General features: G+C 40.4%; 1 protein-coding gene across 1 annotated transcript; it reads left to right on the top strand.

The window, feature by feature from the left end:
• The first annotated feature begins 895 nt into the window (after positions 1 to 895).
• Positions 896 to 16,995, top strand: LOC135264172 (septin-5-like). The gene is made up of 12 exons (XM_064352885.1): positions 896 to 1,027; positions 3,750 to 4,064; positions 5,323 to 5,419; positions 6,323 to 6,409; positions 6,611 to 6,734; positions 7,059 to 7,193; positions 7,381 to 7,498; positions 8,004 to 8,105; positions 8,418 to 8,514; positions 14,753 to 14,915; positions 15,353 to 15,452; positions 16,381 to 16,995. The coding sequence occupies exons 1-12, from the start codon at positions 911 to 913 to the stop codon at positions 16,447 to 16,449; spliced, it is 1,524 nt and encodes a 507-aa protein (XP_064208955.1). The 5' UTR covers positions 896 to 910; the 3' UTR covers positions 16,450 to 16,995.
• Positions 16,996 to 27,930: the final 10,935 nt, after the last annotated feature.

The following is a 27,930-nucleotide window of genomic DNA, read 5'->3' as shown; positions in this document are numbered from 1 at the left end:
TTAGTCGTTAATTAAGTGTAACTGTTATTCATGTATCATTATTCATTAATAAAACTATTCAATAACATGGACAAGAAAGACAGTAACTGGGCGCCGTTTTTTTTGGGTTTCAGTTTTGACATTAAACAAAACAAAACAAAGATTAGTCATCATTTTGATTTATTAATGTCCAGAGAGAGACATAGGCAGGAGGAGAGGGACTGAGAGAAAGAATGAGAGCATTCTTTTTTGCATAGAGCAACTATGGTGACAGGCAATCGATTTGCTGAATTTGCATGTAATGGCTCTCTGTTGCGGAGTGAAGACATTGTGTGAGGGACAAGCTCAAACTTCTGATGGGTAATTCTGTGATATCACCTCCAGGGACAGGCAGACGCACAGAAACAAGCAGTCTGAAAAAAACGAGGATTATCTCAGTCGTTTTCTTTCTTTTTAAAAATTCTTCCGTGACACGTTTCTGTAGGAGAAACCAAGTGCAGCGGGAGCATCTGGTTTAGGGATGAACTACTGAATTATTCAGGATTAGAAATGGACTCCCGTCAGTCCAGTAGTAGATCTGAGCGAGGCAGCCCTGCCATTGTCCCATAAGCTGCATTAGCCAGACCCTGTTATTGGTGTTAGTGTGGCCTGCGGGCCTATCCCCAGTGACCCACGAGGCTGAGATGGATGATGCGTATGGTGAGGGACATTAGGGAGCCGTGCCCAAGCCCAGGGGTAACAGAACCACAGGCTGCACATCAGCGCTAAAGCCTCAGCTATAACGCTGGAGAAAATGGCATTTCTCCTCTGGGGGTGGGCCAGATGTGGAACACAGCTGGCTCTCTCTGTTTTTTTTTTCCACAGGAACGAAAGCTTTTAATTAGCAGGCTGGCGAAGGTTTCTGTTTCCGCCGTCGCCTTACCTTCGGACGATGACGACTTTATTTTTGTTTGTCTGTCTTGCTTTTCATGGCAATCCGACGGTTTTCCCCGGAACGTTCCGGAATTCCTCCCCTGCGGTTCCGGGCTCCTGTGCTCCAGACGAAGAGGTAAGGGGCGCTGGACTTTCACGCCGTTGGTTTTCACTACGGCTGCGGTCTCTCGGTCGCGGGCATGCTCTCTGCGGTTGAGTCTGCGTTCTTCAGCTGGGGCTGTGGGCGCCGATCTCAGTTGGAGGATTTAGGTTTAAGGTGCTGATTTCACTCAGGAGACGTCGTCCAGCTGAATGTCTGTGGAGGATCCAAAATGGCCGCTGACTGTGTGTAGGGTGATATGGTGGATAGGGAATAGCCAGGCCTTTAGGATACCAGAGCCTCCAGGCAGGGGCATTGTCTTCCACTGTAAACTCAGAACGTACCCCTTCAGACAACACCTCAGGTCCTCATTCACTGGCTCCCTTTGCTGCTAAGTTATATGTCCTGGAATACAGGGTGCGGAGTGCGGAGTGGGGGGTGGGGGTGTTGTGGGGGGGGAGGGTTGTTTCCTGGGAGATAATCGAGCGCCACAGCTTGTGTGGCATCCCTCTGGGAGGATAAGGGCATTAGCTCAGACCTCTAAGCCTGTTGCAGGGGGTTGTGGGTAATCGGAGGTGACAGTAATGCCTCTGCCTCACAGGTAGAGTTTAAGCCCCTCCCACTTCTCTGGTACCTTTCACCTCTGCTCCAAACCCTGACCCTAACCCTCCCTAAACCCTAACTCTAACCCCCCCCTCAACATAACCCTAACTCTAACCCTCCCCTAACCCTAACTCTAACCCCCCCAACATAACCCTAACTCTAACCCTCCCCTAACCCTAACTCTAACCCTCCCCTCAACATAACCCTAACTCTAACCCTCCCCTAACCCTAACTCTAACCCCCCCCCACAACATAACCCTAACTCTAACCCTCCCCTAACCTAACTATAACCTTCCCCTAACCATAGCCCTAACCCTCCCAAAACCATAACTCTATCCTTCCCCTAACCCACCCACGCAGCACCCCAGTGAAGGTCCACCCCTGACCTGAATGTGACCTCCGTGGGCCAGCCCGAATTGTGCCAGGGCCAGAGGACACTGCCGCACCCCCCAAAGTAAATAATTAAACACGGGGTTCAGGAGGACTGGGGCACGGTCGATACGGGGAGGTGTAGGGTTACCCCCAGAGAGGTGCAGAGGTGCCCCCCCACAGCTGCAGGAGAGTGTTGGCCTGGACGTGCATAGGGATTCTCTCTCTCTCCCAGAGACACTGTGCAAGCTTGCCTCTGTACTGCAGTGGGAAGCGGTGATTGATCGGGGTTAGGTGTGTGTGTGTGTGTGTGTGTGTGTGTGCGTGTGTGTGTTTGTGTGTGAATGTGTATGCACTGTGTGAGTATGCGTGTGTGTGTGTGTATGTGAGAGAGAGAGACACATACAGTAACATGTAATTAGTCTGTGTGGCATGTGTGACTGGAGAGCCACAGCATTTAGAGTCAGGGAAGAGGTGGGTCAGCCAGTTCTTATGTGATGGTGTTGACCCTGTCATCCCCTTAACCCAGAGCCTCTCTCTCTCTCTCTCTCTCTCTCTCTCACTCTCTGTCTGTCTATCATCCTCTCATTCTCTCTCTCTCTCTCTTTCTCTCTCTCTCCCTCTCTCTCTGTCTGTCGTCCTCTCATTCTCTCTCTCTCTCTGTCTGTCGTCCTCTCATTCTCTCTCTCTCTCTCTCTCTCTCTCCTGAAATCTGTCTGCCTTTCCCTGTCCTCCTTTCCTCCGGGCCTGTTATTGTTCCAGGACTGCGAAGGTGCAAAGGGAATGTTTGTTTTGCTGTACACGTCACAGGGGGAGGGTTGTGTCCTGGTGCGTGGATGAGGCCTTTTGTGTGGTGCAGTGATATTTTTGATATAAAAAAAGCTCCTTTACTAAAAGGGCCATTTCTGTTTGGAGAACTCAGTCTGCTCAGGTCTCCTAATGCCACAGATAATTCCCTAATCCTCTTGCCACGAACAGTAGACTGGGCCCCTGATACCCGGGCCGAAATGAAAGAGGGGCATTGTGTGCTCAGGGTCCAGAGGTCTCTCAGAGAGAGCTGTGCTGAAGTGCAGGCGGTGGGAACCTCTGCAGTTAGACCGCTCAGTCAGCCTGTGCGGCAGCCTGTGCAGCAGTCTCTGCAGCAGCCTGTGACAGATCGTCCGTTCAGGCCAGCGTAGAACTCGCTGTGTCCAGTGTTTTCAGAGCCAAGCCAGGCCTACAGGTGGGAAAAAATGTGCAATTTTTAGCAGCATTTTAAAAATCACTGATTGGTGATTATGATTGCTTCCCATCGCAGTGTAACCTCCTGGCCACTAGAGGTCAGTCACTGTGTCAGGGGAGTGTGCTTTAGGAAGCTCAGCTTCTTTTATGTAAACTGCTGTCAGACTTTGAAATGCTGCTTATGCATCTTTCCTTTAAAGGTTTTTTGAAAATGTAACTTTTTTTCTCCTTTTTTCTTTTTGCTCTTTTTTTCTCTCATCACCTTCCTCCCCCCTTGTACCCCCCCACTCTGTAACCCCTCCCCCAATATTTGACTCCTCCGTTATTCTCTAAATCCTTCCCAATGTCTGACTTCTCCCCTGCTACCTTGTAACCCCTCCTCCAATATTTTACCCCTCCCCTACTCTCTCCCAATGTCTGACTCCTCTCCCCTGCTATCTAATCCCCCCCCCCCCACTGACCTCTCGTCTTTATGGTCATCCTCCCTGGCTCTTTCCCTCCCATCTGGCCCCTCCCCCTACTCCCTGGCCCCTCCCTCTACTGCCTGGCCCCTCCTCCCCACTAGTTTTCCTCTCTGGAGGACTCAGAGGACTCTGAGCTGGACCACAATGCCCTGCGGGACCCCGCCCCAAACATGGCCAACCCCTTCGCCAGTCGGGACTCTCTGAGGGAGCAGCAGCCGGCGAGCCCCATGCGCCCCCCCACCCCCGGCACGCCGCTCTTCCTGCGCCCCTCGGCGGTGGGCCGGACCTTCAGCGTGCCCCCCCTCGAACCCGAGCCCCTCCGCCGCTTCCAGATGAGCTCCCTGGACTCCCCGCTCAGCCCCTCCTCCCGGCCCAAGAGCCCCTGGGGCCGCTTCGACCCCTACGACTCCGCAGAGGTACGTCCCAAAAGGGAGAGAGGAACTGAACCGAGTCGAGGTGAATCAAAAGAGTGATTTGGTTTGAATCGAAGTGAACTGATTTGAATCAGAGAATTGATTTGAGTCCAGGTGGATTGATCTGAATTGAAGGGAACCGACAGGCTACTCGGTCAGTAAGAGTGCCCACCATGAGGCACTGGTACATCAGCGAGCGATAGAAAGGGGGGATGAGTAGGGCTGGTTTAGAGCTTCAGATCAGTCTGTTCTCAGTATCTACACATCTCCACGCCCAGCGGTCTGCGTGTGTAAACTACTCAGAGACACACAGCACTGATCAGCACCGGACATCGCGTGACAGGCCCTGTCCGTCGCCTGACTTAGACCTCTAACTGTAAATGTTCTCCAGTTCCATCCCAGCACTGGCAGTGAGATAATTAAACCAGCAGGCTCTGGGTGGAAAGGGTCCTGTAATGATCTGGGCCTAAATTTAGCCTCAGGCCTGACATTACGGCTCCTAATGACACGCTAACAGCAGCGTCTGAGGCTGAGGGAGCTTCATCTGCGGCTGCAGAAGTCCCGGGGAAAAATGCCTGTGTGTGTGTGTGTGTGTGTTAGACTGTGTGTGTGTGTGTGTGTGTATGTGTGTGTGCACACACGGGTGTGTTGTTTATGCACAGAGTTACCGATTCTGTTTGAAGTCAGAGTTTTGCCTCTAATCAAACGTGAATTAAAGAGACTCCTTATTTTGGCTTGCTGAAAACAGCTTCATTAAAAGCTCATCTCCATCACTGTGTGTCTTCAAACATTATTAAGAGCTCATTAAGATGGGGCAGAAAAAACCAGCCACATCTGTCTGTCAAAATGTCGCCTTAATATTAACTTTATATTATTATTCTATGTTAAATAAAATAAACATTATAAGTAAAAGATATCGAGATGATTTTTTCTGACATATTGAAAATTACATTTTAAGATATGTTTATGAACTGTCATTATCTGTGTTGAATGAATGAATGCAGGAGTGTGTGTGTGTGTGTGTGTGTGTAGTCGGATCATCACCAGCACTTTCGACCAGTAAGAGCACATCAACCTTCTAGAAAAGTCAGTGCAACTCATTTTTCGGTTCATGCAGTCTGAGCTGCTTTGGGGTTTTCGTCTGTTCGGTCTTCTCTTTGGGGCTTTAGCACTTTGAGTTGCCCTGGAAATGCGGCCGATCTCTTGCCGTCGTGCTGTGGAAATTAAAGGCCGGTGTCCTGGTGTCGGCTGTGTCTTACAGGACCAGGACAAGGAGTACGTCGGCTTCGCCACGCTGCCCAACCAGGTCCACCGCAAGTCGGTGAAGAGAGGCTTCGACTTCACGCTGATGGTGGCAGGTGGGTGCAGTGGGGCTTGGGAGCTGATCTCAGGTCAGTGGCTGAGCGCTTAGGGCTAGATCACATTGACTCACTGGCTGCAGTAACTGATCTGAGGTCAGTGGCTCTGGGCTGGATCGCATTGACTCACTGGCTGCAGTAACTGATCTGAGGTCAGTGGCTGAGCTCTGCTCAGGGCTGGATCACATTGACTCACTGGCTGCAGTGACTGATCTCAGGTCAGTGGCTCAGGGCTGGATCACATTGACTCACTGGCTGCAGTAACTGATCTGAGGTCAGTGGTTCAGCTTTGCTCAGGGCTGGATCACATTGACTCACTGGCTGCAGTGACTGATCTGAGGTCAGTGGCTCAGGGCTGGATCGCATTGACTCTGGCTGCAGTGACTGATCTGAGGTCAGTGGTTCAGCTCTGCTCTGGGCTGGATCACATTGACTCACTGGCTGCAGTAACTGATCTGAGGTCAGTGGTTCAGCTCTGCTCAGGGCTAGATCACATTGACTCACTGGCTGCTGTAACTGATCTGAGGTCAGTGGTTCAGCTCTGCTCAGGGCTAGATCACATTGACTCACTGGCTGCTGTAACTGATCTGAGGTCAGTGGCTGAGCTCTGCTCAGGGCTGGATCACATTGACTCACTGGCTGCAGTGACTGATCTGAGGTCAGTGGCTCTGGGCTGGATCACATTGACTCACTGGCTGCAGTAACTGATCTGAGGTCAGTGGCTGAGCTCTGCTCAGGGCTGGATCACATTGACTCACTGGCTGCTGTAACTGATCTGAGGTCAGTGGCTGGAGTTCTCCCCAGGTCCCAGAGCTCTATCCGCTGGTTCGTGTCCTCATCGCACCCCGGCGATGGAGATCGATCTGCCGCTCTCAGATCTCTCTCCATCTCTCCGGTCTCCAGGGGAGTCCGGCCTGGGGAAGTCCACTCTGGTCAACAGCCTCTTCCTCACGGACCTGTACAGAGGCAGGAAGCTGCTCAATGCTGAGGGTGAGATGATCGGTACCGTGCTGTATCTCTCCGACACACCTTAAAATACAGCACACTTTGAGTAGTCTGACTCAGTCAGATCCAAGCCTTGGATTTCCCACTGTCAAGTTAATACAGCCTGAAAATATATATATATATTTTAATCTATTTATTGTGCATTTCTGTCTGTGTATGTGTGTGTGTACATGTGTGTGTATGTAGAGAGGATCGCTCAAACTGTGGAGATTACTAAGCACACTGTGGACATTGAGGAGAAGGGTGTCAAACTGAGGCTCACCATCGTGGACACGCCTGGATTTGGGGACGCAGTCAACAACACAGAGTGGTGCGTTGGCCAGGGGGGGTTACATTTAATGTCACACCGAAATGCCAGTGCAGTCCACACCTGGACTGGGTTTAAATTTCGATTTTGTTTTGTGTATGTTTGTGTATCAGTGTATACTTATTTTATTGTATTGTGTACTAATTTTATTGTATTGTATACTATTTTGTATGCACCTTTTTCAGGGCAGATGTACATGCTGTTCTTCTGCTTTGTTTTGTGCATGTGTGTGTGTGTGTTTGTGTGTGTGTGTGTGTGTGCGCGTGTGTGTGTGCGTGCGTGCGTGCGTGCGTGCGTGCGTGCGTACGTGTGTGTGTGTGTGCACAGCTGGAAGTCGGTAGAGGACTACATCGATGAGCAGTTTGAGCAGTACTTCAGAGACGAGAGCGGCCTGAACCGCAAGAACATCCAGGACAACCGCGTGCACTGCTGCCTGTACTTCATCTCCCCCTTCGGCCACGGGTACGAGGCCCTGCACTGATCACCGCACTGATCACCGCACTGTGCTGTTCACTCTGTCCCTGGAAGCGTATATCAGCATGTGTGCAGTATTGTTACAGCAATGTAGGGTGTATATCAGTGTGTATAGTATTGTTATAGGGCTGTAGGGTGTATATCAGCGTATCTGAGGCTGGCCTCTCGTTCCCAGCCTCAGGCCTCTGGATGTGGAGTTCATGAAGGCTCTGCATGAGAAGGTCAACATTGTGCCTCTGCTGGCTAAAGCAGACAGCCTCACCCCCGCCGAGGTCAGGAAGAAGAAAACCAAGGTGACCACTGCATTTATTTTAAAAATTACTCATCTTTTTGGCTGGCTGCTATTTACACAAACTTTAATGAATAGTGAAATGTTTGGCTATTTTGCATTTGCCATTAAAATATATAGAGATTCCAGAAGAAAAAAGAACCCTTGACCAAGTGGTTTCATTCTTGGTTTTAGTGCTCGTTTCCATGGTGATAGCATCAGTACTATGAGACTGACCAGACTGACCCTCAGATATGAGATATGTCCGCCCAGCCTTTGCTGGCAATACTTTGTACTTTTTGGTAGTGTATCGCGTTGGCTTCGTGCAGTGGATCAACAACTAGGTGGGTTCAGTGGTAAGTGCTAAAACTACTGAGGTACAGGTGCAGAGAAGATGCTGCAGTGCAGATGTGATAACACTGTGAGTGCGGCTCGTGTCACTCACCCGTGACCCCTCCCTCATCCCACCTGACCCCGCCCCCATACCTGACCACGCCCCCCCACCCGCCCCCGCCCCCCATGCTTTGCAGATTCTGGAGGAGATAGAGCAGTTCGATATCAAGATCTACCAGTTCCCTGAATGTGACTCTGATGAGGATGAGGACTTCAAACTGCAGGACCAGGAGCTGAAGGTCAGGACTTTGTGTGCTCATGTGTGCGTTTGTGTGCATGTGTGCGTGTGTGTGTCTGTATGTTGGATATTTATTTGCAGTACCTGAATGTAGGTAGGGGAGAGTGCAGTGTGTGTTTTGTGTCTGAGAAAGAAAGAAAGGAGTGACAGAAAGAGAGGGAGTGAGAGATAAAGAGTGAGAGACAGATGAAAAGAGAGAAAGCGATAGAGACAAGGGGAGCCAGAGAGGGAGGAACAGAAACTCAGCCGTGGATCGCTTTGTTCTTAAGTGTCCCACGCATTCCCTCATTCTCTGTGGATGCCCCGCCCCCAGGACAGCATCCCCTTCGCTGTGATTGGCAGTAACACCGTGGTGGAGAGGAAAGGGAGGCGGGTTCGAGGGAGGCTCTACCCCTGGGGCATCGTGGAAGGTAAGCTAAACTCATACCGGTTGCCATGGTTACACTGTGTAAAATAGGCCTCCCACAGGGGTTCCGTTTAACCACTGGAATACGGTGCACAGGCCCGCACAGGTGCACTTAGCGCCACACCTTCAAACGGGGTATTTTATAATTACTATGTAACAACAAAATAATAGAAAGAAGTTTGCATTTGTAGAGCTTCAACATTAAAAGTGAATATGAGCACGATATCATTTGCTCATAATACTCTAGATACACATGACAGACGAGTATTAACATTATTATATACATTTTTTTTTTGAGGCACAGGGTTTGTTAGATAGCCTGTTGCTGAAAATTATGCACAACAGAATGGTGGATAATTTTTTAAATTATGTATACTTAGAGTATATCTAGTGATTAAACCTGATTTTTCTAAAAACTAATAAATTGTTTAATTTTGCTAACATAATGTGAAGATAGATACTGTGTGTTTACCTGCCAATGGATTAATCAGATTGTTGGCCCTCTTGTTAATGAATGAAAATTAATGAAAGCAGGTTGACACTATATTGGTAACAGTGGTGTGTTGGAAGGGCAGCACAGTGGTGCAGTGGGTAGCACTGTCGCCTTACAGCAAGAAGGTTGTGGGTTCGAATCTCGGCTTGGGGCCTTTCTGGGTGGAGTTTTGCATGTTCTCCCCGTGTCCGTGTGGGTTTCCTCCAGATACTCCAGTTTCCATGCACAGTCCAAAGACATGTAGATTAGCCTAATAAGAGACTCTAAATTACCCATAGGTATGAGAGTGTGAGTGAATGGTGTGTGTCCGACCTGCAGTAGATTTGAAAGTTAAAATGAGTATTATAAATTTTTTGCATTTTTTCCACCTTTATGGATATAAGACTATAGTCTTATTTATTGCACTGTTTCCCAGGTGTTAGGAAGGGATAAAGCCCCTAACAAAGAAAGGAGTCGAGAGGCAAAACTGTGTTTCAAATCATAATGTTTATTGACCATCAACCAAACAGATTACAGCAGCACATTGCAATCAAGCCAGCCGTGCTAGGGAAGGGGTGGGGGGGGGGGGGAACAGGTCTGATAGCCACAGGTAGCTCTCACAGGTGCACTGCATCATCCCATGACGAGCCAGACCCCACCCACTATGAACCTGTGAAAGAAAAAAAAACAGTCGAGCAGCAAGTAGGCCAAGAGGGAAATCACGCCAAGTCCAAAAACACATGATTAATCATTTTTTAACCAGGATTATTGAAGAAATATGGTATATCCATCATATAAATGTTAAAATTAGTTATTTTAGATTTTTGCATTTTTCCCCCTTTTTGGATATTAAACGGTGATCTTAAATATTTCACTGATTGGCAGGTGAAATGGACTTTTAATCTTATGTAATTTTCTATTTTCCACTAAAATAGATTTTTCATCATAAATCCCTTCAGAATCATATCTATTCATTTATTTCAATGGGGAAGTTAATTAAACATGAATCCCTATCTGTCTGAATCAGAAACAGGCATTTTAAAAGTTTTTGGAATTTTTTCACATTTTGGACATAAGCCTATAGCCTTATGTAATTTTCTATTTTCCACTAAAAAAGATTTTTCATCATATATCCCTTCAGAATCACATCTATTCCTTTATTTCAATGGGGAAATCATGTACACACAATTCCCTATCTGTCTGAATCAGAAACAGGCATTTTAAAAGTTTTTGGAATTTTTTCACATTTTGGACATAAGCCTATAGCCTTATGTAATTTTCTATTTTCCACTAAAATAGATTTTTCATCATAAATCCCTTCAGAATCATATCTATTCATTTATTTCAATGGGGAAATCATGTACACACAATTCCCTATCTGTCTGAATGTAAAACAGACATTTTAAAAAATTTAGCAGTTTTTCCACATTTTGGACATAAGCCTATAGCCTTATGTAATTTTCTATTTTCCACTAAAATAGATTTTTCATCATAACTTCCCCATTGAAATAAGGGATTTAATTAAACATGATCCCCTATCTGTCTGAATCAGAAACAGGCATTTTAAAAGTTTTTGGAATTTTTTCACATTTTGGACATAAGCCTATAGCCTTATGTAATTTTCTCTTTTCCACTAAAATAGATTTTTCATCATATATCCCTTCAGAATCACATCTATTTATTTATTTCAATGGGGAAATCATGTACACACAATTCCCTATCTGTCTGAATCAGAAACAGGCATTTTAAAAGTTTTTGGAATTTTTTCACATTTTGGACATAAGCCTATAGCCTTATGTAATTTTCTATTTTCCACTAAAATAGATTTTTCATCATAAATCCCTTCAGAATCATATCTATTCATTTATTTCAATGGGGAAGTTAATTAAACATGATCCCCTATCTGTCTGAATCAGAAACAGGCATTTTAAAAGTTTTTGGAATTTTTTCACATTTTGGACATAAGCCTATAGCCTTATGTAATTTTCTATTTTCCACTAAAATAGATTTTTCATCATAAATCCCTTATTTCAATGGGGAAGTTAATTAAACATGATCCCCTATCTGTCTGAATCAGAAACAGGCATTTTAAAAGTTTTTGGAATTTTTTCACATTTTGGACATAAGCCTATAGCCTTATGTAATTTTCTATTTTCCACTAAAAAAGATTTTTCATCATATATCCCTTCAGAATCACATCTATTCCTTTATTTCAATGGGGAAATCATGTACACACAATTCCCTATCTGTCTGAATCAGAAACAGGCATTTTAAAAGTTTTTGGAATTTTTTCACATTTTGGACATAAGCCTTATGTAATTTTCTATTTTCTACTAAAATAGATTTTTCATCATAAATCCCTTATTTCAATGGGGAAGTTAATTAAACATGATCCCCTATCTGTCTGAATCAGAAACAGGCATTTTAAAGTTTTTGGAATTTTTTCACATTTTGGACATAAGCCTATAGCCTTATGTAATTTTCTATTTTCCACTAAAATAGATTTTTCATCATAAATCCCTTATTTCAATGGGGAAGTTAATTAAACATGATCCCCTATCTGTCTGAATCAGAAACAGGCATTTTAAAAGTTTTTGGAATTTTTTCACATTTTGGACATAAGCCTATAGCCTTATGTAATTTTCTCTTTTCCACTAAAATAGATTTTTCATCATATATCCCTTCAGAATCACATCTATTTATTTATTTCAATGGGGAAATCATGTACACACAATTCCCTATCTGTCTGAATCAGAAACAGGCATTTTAAAAGTTTTTGGAATTTTTTCACATTTTGGACATAAGCCTATAGCCTTATGTAATTTTCTATTTTCCACTAAAATAGATTTTTCATCATAAATCCCTTATTTCAATGGGGAAGTTAATTAAACATGATCCCTATATGTCTGAATCAGAAACAGGCATTTTAAAAGTTTTTGGAATTTTTTCACATTTTGGACATAAGCCTTATGTAATTTTCTATTTTCCACTAAAATAGATTTTTCATCATAAATCCTCTTATTTCAATGGGGAAATATTAAACCATATCCCCTATCTGTCTGAATCAGATACAGGCATTTTAAAAGTTTTTGGAATTTTTTCACATTTTGGACATAAGCCTATAGCCTTATGTAATTTTCTATTTTCCACTAAAATAGATTTTCATCATAAATCCCTTCAGATCTATCTATTCATTTTTTCAATGGGGAAGTTAATTAAACATGATCCCCTATCTGTCTGAATCAGAAACAGGCATTTTAAAAGTTTTTGGAATTTTTTCACATTTTGGACATAAGCCTATAGCCTTATGTAATTTTCTATTTTCCACTAAAATAGATTTTTCATCATAAAATCCCTTATTTCAATGGGGAAGTAATTAAACATGATCCCTATCTGTCTGAATCAGAAACAGGCATTTTAAAAGTTTTTGGAATTTTTTCACATTTTGGACATAAGCCTATAGCCTTATGTATTTCTTTCCACTAAATAGATTTTCATCATAAATCCCTTATTTCAATGGGAATAATTAAACAATCCCTATCTGTCTGATCAGAACAGGATTTTAAAGTTTGAATTTTTTCACATTTTGGACATAAGCCTATAGCCTTATGTAATTTTCTATTTTCCACTAAATAGATTTTTCATCATAAATCCCTTATTTCATCGGGAATTAAACATTCCCTATTGTCTGAATCAGAAACGCATTTTAAAAGTTTTGGAATTTTTTCACATTTTGGACATAAGCCTATACCTTATGTATTTTCTATTTTCCACTAAATAGATTTTTATCATAATCCCTTCAGATCAATCTATTCTTCTTCAATGGGAATCATGTACACACATTCCTATCTTCTGATCGAACGGCATTTTAAAGTTTTTGATTTTCATTTGGACATACCTATAGCCTTATGTAATTCTATTTTCCACTAAAAAGATTTTTCATCAATCCCTTATTTCAATGGGAAGTTATTAAACATGACCCCTATCTGTCTGAATCAGAACAGGCATTTTAAGTTTGGATTTTCACATTTTGACTAAGCCTATGCCTTTGTAATTTTCTTTTTCCACTAAAATAATTTTTCATCATAATCCCTTCGAATCAACAAAAAAAAAAAAAAAAAAAAAAAAAAAAAAAAAAAAAAAAAAAAAAAAAAAAAAAAAAAAAAAAAAAAAAAAAAAAAAAAAAAAAAAAAAAAAAAAAAAAAAAAAAAAAAAAAAAAAAAAAAAAAAAAAAAAAAAAAAAAAAAAAAAAAAAAAAAAAAAAAAAAAAAAAAAAAAAAAAAAAAAAAAAAAAAAAAAAAAAAAAAAAAAAAAAAAAAAAAAAAAAAAAAAAAAAAAAAAAAAAAAAAAAAAAAAAAAAAAAAAAAAAAAAAAAAAAAAAAAAAAAAAAAAAAAAAAAAAAAAAAAAAAAAATACCTTCAGAATCACATCTATTATTATTTCAATGGGGAAATCATGTACACAATTCCCTATTTGTCTGAATCAGAAACTGTCATTTTAAAAGTTTTTGTAATTTTTTCACATTTTGGACATAAGCCTATAGCCTTATGTAATTTTCTATTTTCCACAAAAATAGATTTTTTATCATAAATCCCTTCAGAATCATATCTATTCATTTACTTCAATGGGGAAATCATGTACACACAATTCCCTATCTGTCTGAATCAGATACTGGCATTTTAAAAGTTTTTGGAATTTTTTCACATTTTGGACATAAGCCTATAGCCTTATGTAATTTTCTATTTTCCACCAAAATATATTATTCTTCCTAAATCCCTTCAGATTCATTTGGACATATTTTACTGTGGTTGTGTAATAACAGTGATATCTCATTCCTTTAAATGTTAAAATGAATCATTTTTTAATTTTATCATTATTCCCTTTTTGGATATTAGACATATGATATACTTTTTGGATATATAGTCTTATGTATTTCACTGATCTCCAAGTGAAATAGACTTTTCATTTTCCCATTAAAAATAAGTCAATCACCAAATCAATAAAAGACAAACAAATGGTGTTTGAAAACTTTTATTTTGAAAGAAGTAGTTCACTGAAAAATATATGCAGATATATATCAGGTTATTGTCATCCCACTTGTGAAAAAAAATTCAAGTTTCATGCAACATAAAACATTAACCTTTGTCCTAATCTTCCAACCTCCTGAATACACTCGTAACCTTGCCTTAACCCTAAGCATAACCTTACCCAAACCCTAATTTAAGCCCTAACCCAACTTTTGCTCATTCTTCTAGTTCTCTTACATGTCTCCATGTCTGGTTTTACGAATAAATTCGATGAAAAACAGCTGAAATATTGATTCCATAAAATAAATATAAAAGGATGTATTTGAAGGTATGTCGTTTGTTTAAATCAACAACTATATCTTCTAATAGTTTCTCAAGCTCCTCCACATAAACCGTAATCTTGCCCCAGCCCTAATACTTACCCTAACTCTATCTCACACCTCACCCAAAACCAAACCTTTTCATCTGTCCACCTTTCGCAGTTCCTGCTGCATGTTTCTTTGGGGGGAGGGGAGGGGAGGGGAGGGGGGGGGGTAACATTTCACTTGAATCCTATCAGACATAACGCTGACATAACAGTCATACACACAACATTACAGCTGTCACAAGACTGCAGAACAGATAATGTCGGCTTTATGTTAAATGGCAGAAAACTTGTTGCTTCTGACAGATGCTGCCGCTGTAACATTCATCAGTAAAAGCGTTGTGTGGTTTTGCGTGATGCGTGTTTTCTGCGCCGGCAGTGGAGAACCCGGCCCACTCGGACTTCCTGAAGCTGCGGAACATGCTGGTGCGCACGCACATGCAGGACCTGAAGGACATGACCCGGGACACGCACTACGAGAACTTCCGCTCCCACTGCATCCAGAGCATGACCCGCCTAGTGGCCAAGGAGAGGAAGCGCAGGTGAGGGACAGAGATTACACATCGTATGCGCGCGCACACACACACACATCGTACACACACACACACCATGCATGTCTGCTCCTAACTGTAGAAAATAAAACACTCTCACTAAATTAAATTCCTGGCCTGACAAATTAATTAAGGAAATGAGATTCTTAGGGGGATTGGTTAAGGCCTTACTGACACAGGGTTTAACTGGCCCTGGTCTCCCTTTATGAGAGGCTTCCGGGTGTATAACTGTGTTCAGCCTGTATCTATCTATCTATCTCTCTCTCTCTTTCTGTGTGTGTGTATGTGCGTATGTCTGTCTCTCTCTCTCTGTCTGTGTGTGTGTGTGTGTCTCTCTCTCTCTGTGTGTGTACATGAACGGTGTGTCTGTCTCTCTCGCTGTGTGTGTGTGTGCGTGCGTGCATGCGTCTGTCTGTCTGTCCTTGCAGCCGGCTGACGCGGGACAGTGGGACAGACTTCCCCATACCCCTGATGCCTGGAACCACCAACAGCCAGAAGGAGAGACTCATCTGGGAGAAAGACGAGGAGGTGCCACACCCATAGCCCCGCCCACATGCACAACCAGAGCCACACCCACACCCATAGCCCCGCCCACATGCACAACCAGAGCCACACCCAGAGCCCTGCCCACATGCACAACCAGAGCCACACCCACACCCATAGCCCCGCCCACATGCACAACCAGAACCACACCCAGAGCCCCGCCCACATGCACAACCATAGCCCCGCCCACATGCACAACCAGAACCACACCCATAGCACCGCCCACATGCACAACCAGAGCCACACCCACACCCATAGCCCCGCCCACAAACACTCCCTGACCCCCGCCCACATGCACAACCAGAGCCCCACCCACACCCTGAGCCCCGCCCACATGCACAATCACACCCAGACCAAATCCAGAGCTGTGTGTACCTGTCTGACTGGTCTCTCCTCCTCTGCCTGACTGGTCTCTCCTGCTCTGTCTGACTTGTATCTCCTGCTCTGTGTGTACCTGTCTGACTGGTCTCTTCGACTGTCTCTCTGCTCTGTGACCTGTCGATGGTCTCCTGCTCTGTCTGACTTGTATCTCCTGCTCTGTGTGTCTGGTCTCTCCTGCTCTATCTGACTGTTCTCTCCTGATCTGACTGACTGGTCTCTCCTGCTCTGTCTGACTGGTCTCTCCTGCTCTGTCTGCCTGGTCCCTCCTGCTCTGTCTGAATGGTCTCTCCTGCACTCTCTGACTGGTCTCTCCTGCTCTGTCTGTCTGGTCTCTCCTGCTCTGTCTGACTGTTCTCTTCTGCTCTCTCTGACTGGTCTCTCCTGCTCTGCCTGACTGGTCTCTCCTGCTCTGTCTGACTGTTCTCTTCTGCTCTCTCTGACTGGTCTCTCCTGCTCTGTCTGACTGTTCTCTCTTGCTCTCTCAGACTGGTCTCTCCTGCTCTGCCTGACTGGTCTCTCCTGTGCCCCACAGCTGCGCAGGATGCAGGAGATGCTGCAGCAGATTCAGGAGGAGGTGCAGAGGCAGAAGGGAGGGTACTGAACCCGCTGCAGTCTCTCTCTCTCTCTCTGCAGTGGAATCAAACAGGTTTCCTCTAAACCAGTATTACTCACCCGCTATGTTCCTGTCCGTTACCAGGACGACGGCCGACACCCAGGCTGTCAGCAACAGTTAATTACGCTGCAACTCTGTCAGCATCTGGAATAAACTGGAAATTCTGTGAAAGAAAAAAAAATTGTAAAAGTTATAAATGTTCATTCAAGGTCAAAGTGTTCCCTGCAAGGTCAACGTCAGCAGTGCCACCATCGTCAAAACTGCTCCTCAGATATTTTCTGTTTCTTAAGTTTTGTACAAATGATTTTATCCATATGTGGCTGCATCACACACACTGATGTAATGATAGAACTTGTGTTTTTCTACAATGTCATGTCTTCCATTTAAACATGTTTTCTTAAATATACACATAATACTGAGTTTTTAACGCTGTGTGACATTTCTGAGAAGTGGGACTTTTCTTGGGTTTAGAGGGTACAGAATTGGTTTTAGTACACAGATATAAAAATGGATTAAAGAACCTGAAGTCATGTGCTTTGGTTTCTGCACTAACAGCCTGATATGTGCTCACACACACACACTCGCAAACACTAAAATGGGGACCAACCTCACTTGCGTGTGTGTGTGCGCTTCTCTTAGGAAGGTTAATCAGCCAAAACTTTGATCATGTATTCATTCCTTTTTATTTTTACATTTCTAAATGTTATTTTGGTTCTGATTAAAAATGGAATTTAAATTTCTCCCCTCCCGGTTCTGCCCTTAAATCCTCTCTAAAACAAGAGGAGGACCCAGCGCCGAAGTGACTGTAATGGAGTGGATTTAATATGCGGGGGATTGTGACCCTGTAAGTGCAAATCCAGGGGTCTCCATCTCCTCGCAGCCAAAGCCCCAACCCCCCCCCCCCCCCCCCCCCCCAGATTATCTGGTACATTTATCCATCACTAATTACACCCAGCACAGGGCATAAACAAATATATAAAACCTAGCCACTCTAACATTCAGCCAACAAGAATGTTGGAGTCCCTGAAATTCCCCGAATGGCCACTAGATGTCCCCAGAGCCCACATATTTGACACAAGTATTCTAAGGCCCTTAAATGCTGTACGGAGTCCTCACTTTGCAATGTCACTGAGATTTTAGCCGATTAATAATCGATAAATCGTTTGGTTGTTTTCATTAAATAATTTGAATCGTGTTGTGGTGGGCAGAATCGTGGGGAAAACATCCTGGAGACACAAGCAGCAGCAGCAGCAGGGCTTTAAACTAAACGTCAAACGTTTTAAGCATTCATTTTACAGCACAACTCTGCCGCCTGCTGTCCAAAATTGAGTACTACAACCAGAAGGCAGCTGAATTGGAATACGCGACTGAACAATCGGAAACCAACGTGGCGAAGTTCAAATGCACATCCAGGAAACAAAGGTCATTTCTGGCCAGAGTTACAGCCAATAAAACACAAACCTGAACAGGTAGGCACCTCACAAAACTACTCTAAAAGAATCCACCTGACCAAAAATAAAAACCAGTCCAGCCTGTTCTTACTGTTCCTCTTTTACACGCCTGCTCAGAAGTACACTATTGAGTGATCTACAGCTCTCAACAAACGCAGTATTCAACTAATAAATCCGTTCTGAGGTCAATTTCAAATCAAGGCCTACTTCCTCAAAGGTGACACGTGATTGAGGGAGTAGTCTCCATTTAAAAGCCTTATTACGCAACTTAAAAACCAAACCCAACAGAACATACCGGTTTAAAAAATAAATGAAAAAAGTTTTGGCAAGCTTGCGGCTCTGGAATGCTGCAGAACTCGTCGTCGGTGGCGCGGAGATCCTGTTGCGGATCAAAGATGGCCGAGCAGGTTTAACGGTAAAAGGGAAGCCCCGGCGTTTGGACCGTAATGCATTCCAGATTTCAAGAGCTGGACACCAGGAACCCCGTGCAACAGCAATCAGGCGAATTACTGCTATCTGCAGCACCAGACCAGCACCATTTATGTCATGTTATTGTAATTTAGAATTAATTTAAGCATCATCCTTTCTGTTAAGCATATCGGTTTTTTTTTTTTTAAACGTGAGCAAGTTTTTTTTTTTTTTTAAACATGCGCGTTTAAGCTCACGTTTAAACATTTAAACACGTGAACTATACACGCGTCCTTTCATAAGCGCCACTTCAGTAAAGAATCTCTAATGTTTAATCTGCCATGTGATTGGCTGATTGGTAGAGGTCAAAGTTCAAGGAATTTCCTAGGGTAGTAACGGAAAGGAATGTCACGTACGTTCACAATATGAGTCACTTACGTTACTGGCATTTAGCAGACAGAGCCGGTTACAGTCTATGGTTACAGTGTAAACACAAGTGTACAGACCAGAGACTGAAGAGTAGTAATTCCCCAGAGAGAGAGAGTGCAGCCCCAAACCCCACAGCAAGTACAAGAACTGCAGACTCTACCCAGCCAACTACCCTGTTAAACACAAAACTAACTAACTACAAACAAGAACAAAACTACCATAATGAGCATTCAATTACATGGAATTAATAACACCAACAACAACAAAAAATAAAAAACAGACTCGAAAATAAAAATTAAAAAATCAAAGAGGTTACCTTGTGCCAGGTGTTGCCACAGGTAAAGGTGCCAGAGGAGGTCAGGGTGCAGGCTGTGGATGTGGGTCTTCAGTTCTGACTGCTATGGGAAGTCAGTTTTCCTTTCTGTGACCAAACAGAAGCTACCCACAAACCCACAGAACAACATCCTGGTGTTTCTTCTACCATCTGTGCATGCAAAAGCGTATCCGATCAAAGCACAAATCCCTCATTTACTGTAAAGCTGCCCATAACCCTAACCCCAGCCACAATACATATGACTACATGACTCACCTCCAAAAAGGAAAACATGTTGGGTCCAAAAACTGTTGCACTAACGCTAATCCAACCCCATGAAAATAACACACAAACCCTTATGAACCCATAACTTGAGCCCTAAACCCTCATTGAAGCCATAGGCACTTTTGGTACATCTGATTACTCATTTAAAACCGATAAAAAACATCATGATAAAGTCAAGATCATGAATTCAATAATACATATGAAGTGTGAAATAAAATGTTTTAGGTCATTCAAAAAAAAAAAATTAGAGGGGAAAAAAAATGCAAATATTCTACATCATAGAGTAATAGGTACCAATGCTACTACATACAAAATTTTTGGCTCATCCAAAATCAAAAAAGAAGCCATGTCCTAACCTTTCTTTAAGCTGCTGAACACAGCCGTGAAGTTGCCTCGACTCTCAGACTTATCGTTTTCATAACCCTAACCCTAGCTAAACCCTAATTTGAGCCCTAAAACCTAATTGAAGCCTAAGAAAATTTGAAAACATCTGATTACTCATTTAAAATTGTTGAAAAACAAAGTCAAGATCATGAATTCAATAGTACAAATGCTAAATAATAAGTTTGCTGACATTAAAAAAAAATGTTTTCCCTGAAAAAATATGAATATATTCTATATCATTCTACAGTCATAGGTACCCATGCTACTAAATACAAAATTTTTGGCTCATCCAAAATCAAAAAAGAAGCCATGTCCCAACCTTTCTTTGAGCTGCTGAACACAGCCGTAAAGTTGCCTCGACTCTCAGACTTATCGTTTTCATAACCCTAACCCTAGCTAAACCCTAATTTGAGCCCTAAAACCTAATTGAAGCCTAAGAAAATTTGAAAACATATGATTACTCATTTAAAATTGTTGAAAAACTAAGTCAAGATCATGAATTCAATAGTACAAATGCTAAATAATATGTTTGCTGACATTAAAAAAAAATGTTTTCCCTGAAAAAATATGAATATATTCTATATCATTCTATGGTCATAGGTACCCATGCTACTAAATACAAAATTTTTGGCTCATCCAAAATCAAAAAAGAAGCCATGTCCCAACCTTTCTTTGAGCTGCTGAACACAGCCGTAAAGTTGCCTCGACCCTCAGACTTATCGTTTTCATAACCCTAACCCTAGCTAAACCCTAATTTGAGCCCTAAAATCTAATTGAAGCCATAAGAAAATTTGAAAACATCTGATTACTCATTTAAAATTGTTGAAAAACTAAGTCAAGATCATGAATTCAACAGTACAAATGCTAAATAATATGTTTGCTGCCATTAAAAAAAAAATGTTTTCCCTGAAAAAATATGAATATATTCTATATCATTCTATGGTCATAGGTACCCTTGCTACTAAATACATAATTTTTGGCTCATCCAAAATCAAAAAAGAAGCCATGTCCCAATCTTTCTTTGAGCTGCTGAACACAGCCGTAAAGTTGCCTCGACTCTCAGACTTATCGTTTTCATAACCCTAACCCTAGCAAAACCCTAATTTGAGCCCTAAAACCTAATTGAAGCCACAGGAACATTTGAAAACATCTGATTACTCATTTAAAATTGTTGAAAAACTAAGTCAAGATCATGAATTCAACAGTACAAATGCTAAATAATCTGTTTGCTGCCATTAAAAAAAAACGTTTTCCCTGAAAAATATGAATATTGCATTAGTTTATAGGTCATAGCTACCCATGCTACTACATACAAAATGTTTGACTCATCCAAAATCAAAAAAGAAGCCATGTCCCAACCTTTCTTTGAGCTGCTGAACACAGCCGTGAAGTTGCCTCGACTCTCAGACTTATCGTTTTCATAACCCTAACCCTAGCTAAACCCTAATTTGAGCCCTAAAACCTAATTGAAGCCTAAGAAAATTTGAAAACATCTGATTACTCATTTAAAATTGTTGAAAAACTAAGTCAAGATCATGAATTCAACAGTACAAATGCTAAATAATATGTTTGCTGCCATTAAAAAAAAATGTTTTCCCTGAAAAAATATGAATATATTCTATATCATTTTATGGTCATAGGTACCCATGCTACTATATACAAAATTTTTGGCTCATCCAAAATCAAAAAAGAAGCCATGTCCCAACCTTTCTTTGAGCTGCTGAACACAGCCGTAAAGTTGCCTCGACCCTCAGACTTATCGTTTTCATAACCCTAACCCTAGCTAAACCCTAATTTGAGCCCTAAAACCTAATTGAAGCCTAAGAAAATTTGAAAACATCTGATTACTCATTTAAAATTGTTGAAAAACTAAGTCAAGATCATGAATTCAACAGTACAAATGCTAAATAATATGTTTGCTGACATTAAAAAAAAATGTTTTCCCTGAAGAAATATGAATATATTCTATATCATTCTATGGTCATAGGTACCCATGCTACTATATACAAAATTTTTGGCTCATCCAAAATCAAAAAAGAAGCCATGTCCCAACCTTTCTTTGAGCTGCTGAACACAGCCGTAAAGTTGCCTCGACCCTCAGACTTATCGTTTTCATAACCCTAACCCTAGCTAAACCCTAATTTGAGCCCTAAAATCTAATTGAAGCCATGAGAAAATTTGATTACTCATTTAAAATTGTTGAAAAACTAAGTCAAGATCATGAATTCAACAGTACAAATGCTAAATAATATGTTTGCTGCCATTAAAAAAAAAATGTGTTCCCTGAAAAAATATGAATATATTCTATATCATTTTATGGTCATAGGTACCCATGCTACTATATACAAAATGTTTGGCTCATCCAAAATCAAAAAAGAAGCCATGTCCCAACCTTTCTTTGAGCTGCTGAACACAGCCGTAAAGTTGCCTCGACCCTCAGACTTATCGTTTTCATAACCCTAACCCTAGCAAAACCCTAATTTGAGCCCTAAAACCTAATTGAAGCCACAGGAACATTTGAAAACATCTGATTACTCATTTAAAATTGTTAAAAAACTAAGTCAAGATCATGAATTCAATAGTACAAATGCTAAATAATATGTTTGCTGCCATTAAAAAAAAACATTTTCCCTGAAAAAATATGGACATATTGCATTTAGTTTAATAGTCATAGCTACCCATGCTACTACATACAAAATTTTTGGCTCATCCAAAATCAAAAAAGAAGCCATGTCCCAACCTTTCTTTGAGCTGCTGAACACAGCCGTAAAGTTGCCTCGACCCTCAGACTTATCGTTTTCATAACCCTAACCCTAGCAAACCCTAATTTGAGCCCTAAAACCTAATTGAAGCCACAGGAACATTTGAAAACATCTGATTACTCATTTAAAATTGTTGAAAAACAAAGTCAAGATCATGAATTCAATAGTACAAATGCTAAATAATAAGTTTGCTGACATTAAAAAAAATGTTTTCCCTGAAAAAATATGAATATATTCTATATCATTCTATGGTCATAGGTACCCATGCTACTAAATACAAAATTTTTGGCTCATCCAAAATCAAAAAAGAAGCCATGTCCCAACCTTTCTTTGAGCTGCTGAACACAGCCGTAAAGTTGCCTCGACCCTCAGACTTATCGTTTTCATAACCCTAACCCTAGCAAAACCCTAATTTGAGCCCTAAAACCTAATTGAAGCCACAGGAACATTTGAAAACATCTGATTACTCATTTAAAATTGTTGAAAAACTAAGTCAAGATCATGAATTCAATAGTACAAATGCTAAATAATATGTTTGCTGCCATTAAAAAAAAACATTTTCCCTGAAAAAATATGGACATATTGCATTTAGTTTAATAGTCATAGCTACCCATGCTACTACATACAAAATTTTTGGCTCATCCAAAATCAAAAAAGAAGCCATGTCCCAACCTTTCTTTGAGCTGCTGAACACAGCCGTAAAGTTGCCTCGACCCTCAGACTTATCGTTTTCATAACCCTAACCCTAGCAAAACCCTAATTTGAGCCCTAAAACTTAATTGAAGCCACAGGAACATTTGAAAACATCTGATTACTCATTTAAAATTGTTGAAAAACTAAGTCAAGATCATGAATTCAATAGTACAAATGCTAAATAATATGTTTGCTGACATTAAAAAAAAATGTTTTCCCTGAAGAAATATGAATATATTCTATATCATTCTATGGTCATAGGTACCCATGCTACTATATACAAAATTTTTGGCTCATCCAAAATCAAAAAAGAAGCCATGTCCCAACCTTTCTTTGAGCTGCTGAACACAGCCGTAAAGTTGCCTCGACCCTCAGACTTATCGTTTTCATAACCCTAACCCTAGCAAAACCCTAATTTGAGCCCTAAAACCTAATTGAAGCCACAGGAACATTTGAAAACATCTGATTGCTCATTTAAAATTGATGAAAAACAAAGCCAGGATCATGAATTCAATCATACAAATGCTAAATAATATGTTTGCTGCCATTAAAAAAAAAATGTTTTCCCTGAAAAAATATGAATATATTCTATATCATTTATGGTCATAGGTACCCTGCTACTAATACAAATATTTTGGCTCATCCAAAATCAAAAAAGAAGCCATGTCCCAACCTTTCTTTGAGCTGCTGAACACAGCCGTAAAGTTGCCTCGACCCTCAGACTTATCGTTTTCATAACCCTAACCCTAGCAAACCCTAATTTGAGCCCTAAAACTTAATTGAAGCCACAGGAACATTTGAAAACATCTGATTACTCATTTAAAATTGTTGAAAAACTAAATCAAGATCATGAATTCAACAGTACAAATGCTAAATAATAGTTTGCTGCCATTAAAAAAAAATGTTTTCCCTGAAAAAATATGATATATTCTATATCATTTATGGTCATAAGTACCCATGCTACTAAAGAAAATTTTTGGCTCATCCAAAATCAAAAAAGAAGCCATGTCCCAACCTTTCTTTGAGCTGCTGAACACAGCCGTAAAGTTGCCTCGACCCTCAGACTTATCGTTTTCATAACCCTAACCCTAGCAAAACCCTAATTTGAGCCCTAAAACTAATTGAAGCCACAGGAACATTTGAAAACATCTGATTACTCATTTAAAATTGTTGAAAAACTAAGTCAAGATCATGAATTCAACAGTACAAATGCTAAATAATATGTTTGCTGCCATTAAAAAAAAATGTTTTCCCTGAAAAAATATGAATATATTCTATATCATTTTATGGTCATAGGTACCCATGCTACTATATACAAAATTTTTGGCTCATCCAAAATCAAAAAAGAAGCCATGTCCCAACCTTTCTTTGAGCTGCTGAACACAGCCGTAAAGTTGCCTCGACTCTCAGACTTATCGTTTTCATAACCCTAACCCTAGCAAAACCCTAATTTGAGCCCTAAAACTTAATTGAAGCCACAAGAACATTTGAAAACGTCTGTTTACTCATTTAAAATTGTTGAAAAACTAAGTCAAGATCATGAATTCAACAGTACAAATGCTAAATAATATGTTTGCTGCCATTAAAAAAAAAATGTGTTCCCTGAAAAAATATGAATATATTCTTTATATTTTAGGTCATAGGTACCCATGCTACTAATACAAATTTTGGCTCATCCAAAATCAAAAAAGAAGCCATGTCCCAACCTTTCTTTGAGCTGCTGAACACAGCCGTAAAGTTGCCTCGACCTCAGACTTATCGTTTTCATAACCCTAACCCTAGCAAAACCCTAATTTGAGCCCTAAACCTAATTGAAGCCCAAGAAAATTTGAAAACATCTGATTACTCATTTAAAATTGTTGAAAAACAAAGTCAAGATCATGAATTCAATAGTACAAATGCTAAATAATAAGTTTGCTGACATTAAAAAAAAATGTTTTCCCTGAAAAAATATGAATATATTCTATATCATTCTACAGTCATAGGTACCCATGCTACTAATACAAAATTTTGGCTCATCCAAAATCAAAAAAGAAGCCATGTCCCAACCTTTCTTTGAGCTGCTGAACACAGCCGTAAAGTTGCCTCGACCTCAGACTTATCGTTTTCATAACCCTAACCCTAGCAAAACCCTAATTTGAGCCCTAAAACCTAATTGAAGCCTCAGGAAATTTGAAAACATCTGATTACTCATTTAAAATTGTTGAAAACTAAGTCAAGATCATGAATTCAATAGTACAAATGCTAAATAATATGTTTGCTGCCATTAAAAAAAAATGTTTTCCCTGAAAAATATGAATATATTCTATATCATTTTATGGTCATAGGTACCCATGCTACTAATACAAAATTTTTGGCTCATCCAAATCAAAAAAGAAGCCATGTCCCAACCTTTCTTTGAGCTGCTGAACACAGCCGTAAAGTTGCCTCGACCTCAGACTTATCGTTTTCATAACCCTAACCCTAGCAAAACCCTAATTTGAGCCCTAAAACCTAATTGAAGCCACAGGAACATTTGAAAACATCTGATTACTCATTTAAAATTGTTAAAAACTAAGTCAGATCATGAATTCAATAGTACAAATGCTAAATAATATGTTTGCTGCCATTAAAAAAAAAATTTTCCCTGAAAAATATGACATATTCTATTATTTAATGGTCATAGTACCCATGCTACTATATACAAAATTTTTGGCTCATCCAAAATCAAAAAAGAAGCCATGTCCCAACCTTTCTTTGAGCTGCTGAACACAGCCGTAAAGTTGCCTCGACCCTCAGACTTATCGTTTTCATAACCCTAACCCTAGCAAAACCCTAATTTGAGCCCTAAAACCTAATTGAAGCCACAGGAACATTTGAAAACATCTGATTACTCATTTAAAATAGTTGAAAAACAAAGTCAAGATCATGAATTCAATAGTACAAATGCTAAATAATAAGTTTGCTGACATTAAAAAAAATGTTTTCCCTGAAAAAATATGAATATATTCTATATCATTCTATGGTCATAGGTACCCATGCTACTAAATACAAAATTTTTGGCTCATCCAAAATCAAAAAAGAAGCCATGTCCCAACCTTTCTTTGAGCTGCTGAACACAGCCGTGAAGTTGCCTCGACTCTCCGACTTATCGTTTTCATAACCCTAACCCTAGCAAAACCCTAATTTGAGCCCTAAAACCTAATTGAAGCCTAAGAAAATTTGAAAACATCTGATTGCTCATTTAAAATTGATGAAAAACAAAGTCAGGATCATGAATTCAATCATACAAATGCTAAATAATATGTTTGCTGCCATTAAAAAAAAATGTTTTACCTGAAAAAATATGGACATATTGCATTTAGTTTAATAGTCATAGCTACCCATGCTACTACATACAAATTTTTGGCTCATCCAAAATCAAAAAAGAAGCCATGTCCCAACCTTTCTTTAGCTGCTGAACACAGCCGTAAAGTTGCCTCGACCCTCAGACTTATCGTTTTCATAACCCTAACCCTAGCAAAACCCTAATTTGAGCCCTAAAACCTAATTGAAGCCACAGAACATTTGAAAACATCTGATTAACTCATTTAAAATGTTGAAAAACAAGTCAAGATCATGAATTCAAAGTACAAATGCTAAAATAATAAGTTTGCTGACATTAAAAAAAAATGTTTTCCCTGAAGAAATATGAATATATTCTATATCATTCTATGGTCATAGGTACCCATGCTACTATATACAAAATTTTTGGCTCATCCAAAATCAAAAAAGAAGCCATGTCCCAACCTTTCTTTGAGCTGCTGAACACAGCCGTAAAGTTGCCTCGACCCTCAGACTTATCGTTTTCATAACCCTAACCCTAGCAAAACCCTAATTTGAGCCCTAAAACCTAATTGAAGCCATAGGAACATTTGAAAACATCTGATTACTCATTTAAAATTGTTGAAAAACTAAGTCAAGATAATGAATTCAATAGTACAAATGCTAAATAATATGTTTGCTGCCATTAAAAAAAAACGTTTTCCCTTAAAAAATATGGACATATTGCATTTAGTTTAATAGTCATAGCTACCCATGATACTACATACAAAATTTTTGGCTCATCCAAAATCAAAAAAGAACCCATGTCCTAAACTTATTTCAAGCTGCTGAGCCGTAAACTTGCCTTGACCCTCAGACTTATTGTTTTCATAACCCTAACCCTAGTTCTAACCCTCATTTGAGCCCTAAAACCCTAACCCTAACACTTACTGTATTACCAACTCTAATGATAACCTCGCCCATATTAGCACACTAGAAAAAAAGGCTTACCGCCAAAACGTGGAAACAGAGTAATATATATTTTTCATTATACACAGCTAAATATTTCCAAGGAAATACATAAATCAAAACTAAATAAGCACCTCAACAACAGTCTTGCTGTAAAGGTAATAAGATTTATTAAGAATCTTCAGAATTTTTTATTCGTTTTGTATCTTTTTTTCCTATTATTATTTTTTTCTTTAAACATAGTGGACAATTAGATCTAGATGCAGCCCAAAATGTACAGGCGATATATAACTTAAACTTTCTCCATAGGGAAAACACACAATTTTATATATATAATATCAATGTGGACAGGTCTCAGGTCACCCCATGGTGTTTAGCATTGTACATGGTCCCAGTTAAAGAAACTTCCAAAAAAAAATAAACAAAAAGAAAAAATAAATCAACATTTAAACAGAATAATCAGCAATCTACATGCAAAAAACAGGCAAGGGTA

This window comes from Anguilla rostrata, chromosome 9, assembly GCF_018555375.3.
Source record: "Anguilla rostrata isolate EN2019 chromosome 9, ASM1855537v3, whole genome shotgun sequence".
Lineage (NCBI taxonomy): Eukaryota > Metazoa > Chordata > Actinopteri > Anguilliformes > Anguillidae > Anguilla > Anguilla rostrata.
This window is presented reverse-complemented; position numbering and strand designations above follow the sequence as displayed.

Coding starts and splice junctions, on each gene's coding strand:
- LOC135264172 (XM_064352885.1), top strand. CDS start 911: ATGACGACTTTATTTTTGTTTGTCTGTCTTGCTTTTCATGGCAATCCG. Junction 4,065..5,322: donor ACCCCTACGACTCCGCAGAG/GTACGTCCCAAA, acceptor TGTGTCTTACAG/GACCAGGACAAGGAGTACGT. Junction 8,515..14,752: donor CCCCTGGGGCATCGTGGAAG/GTAAGCTAAACT, acceptor CTGCGCCGGCAG/TGGAGAACCCGGCCCACTCG.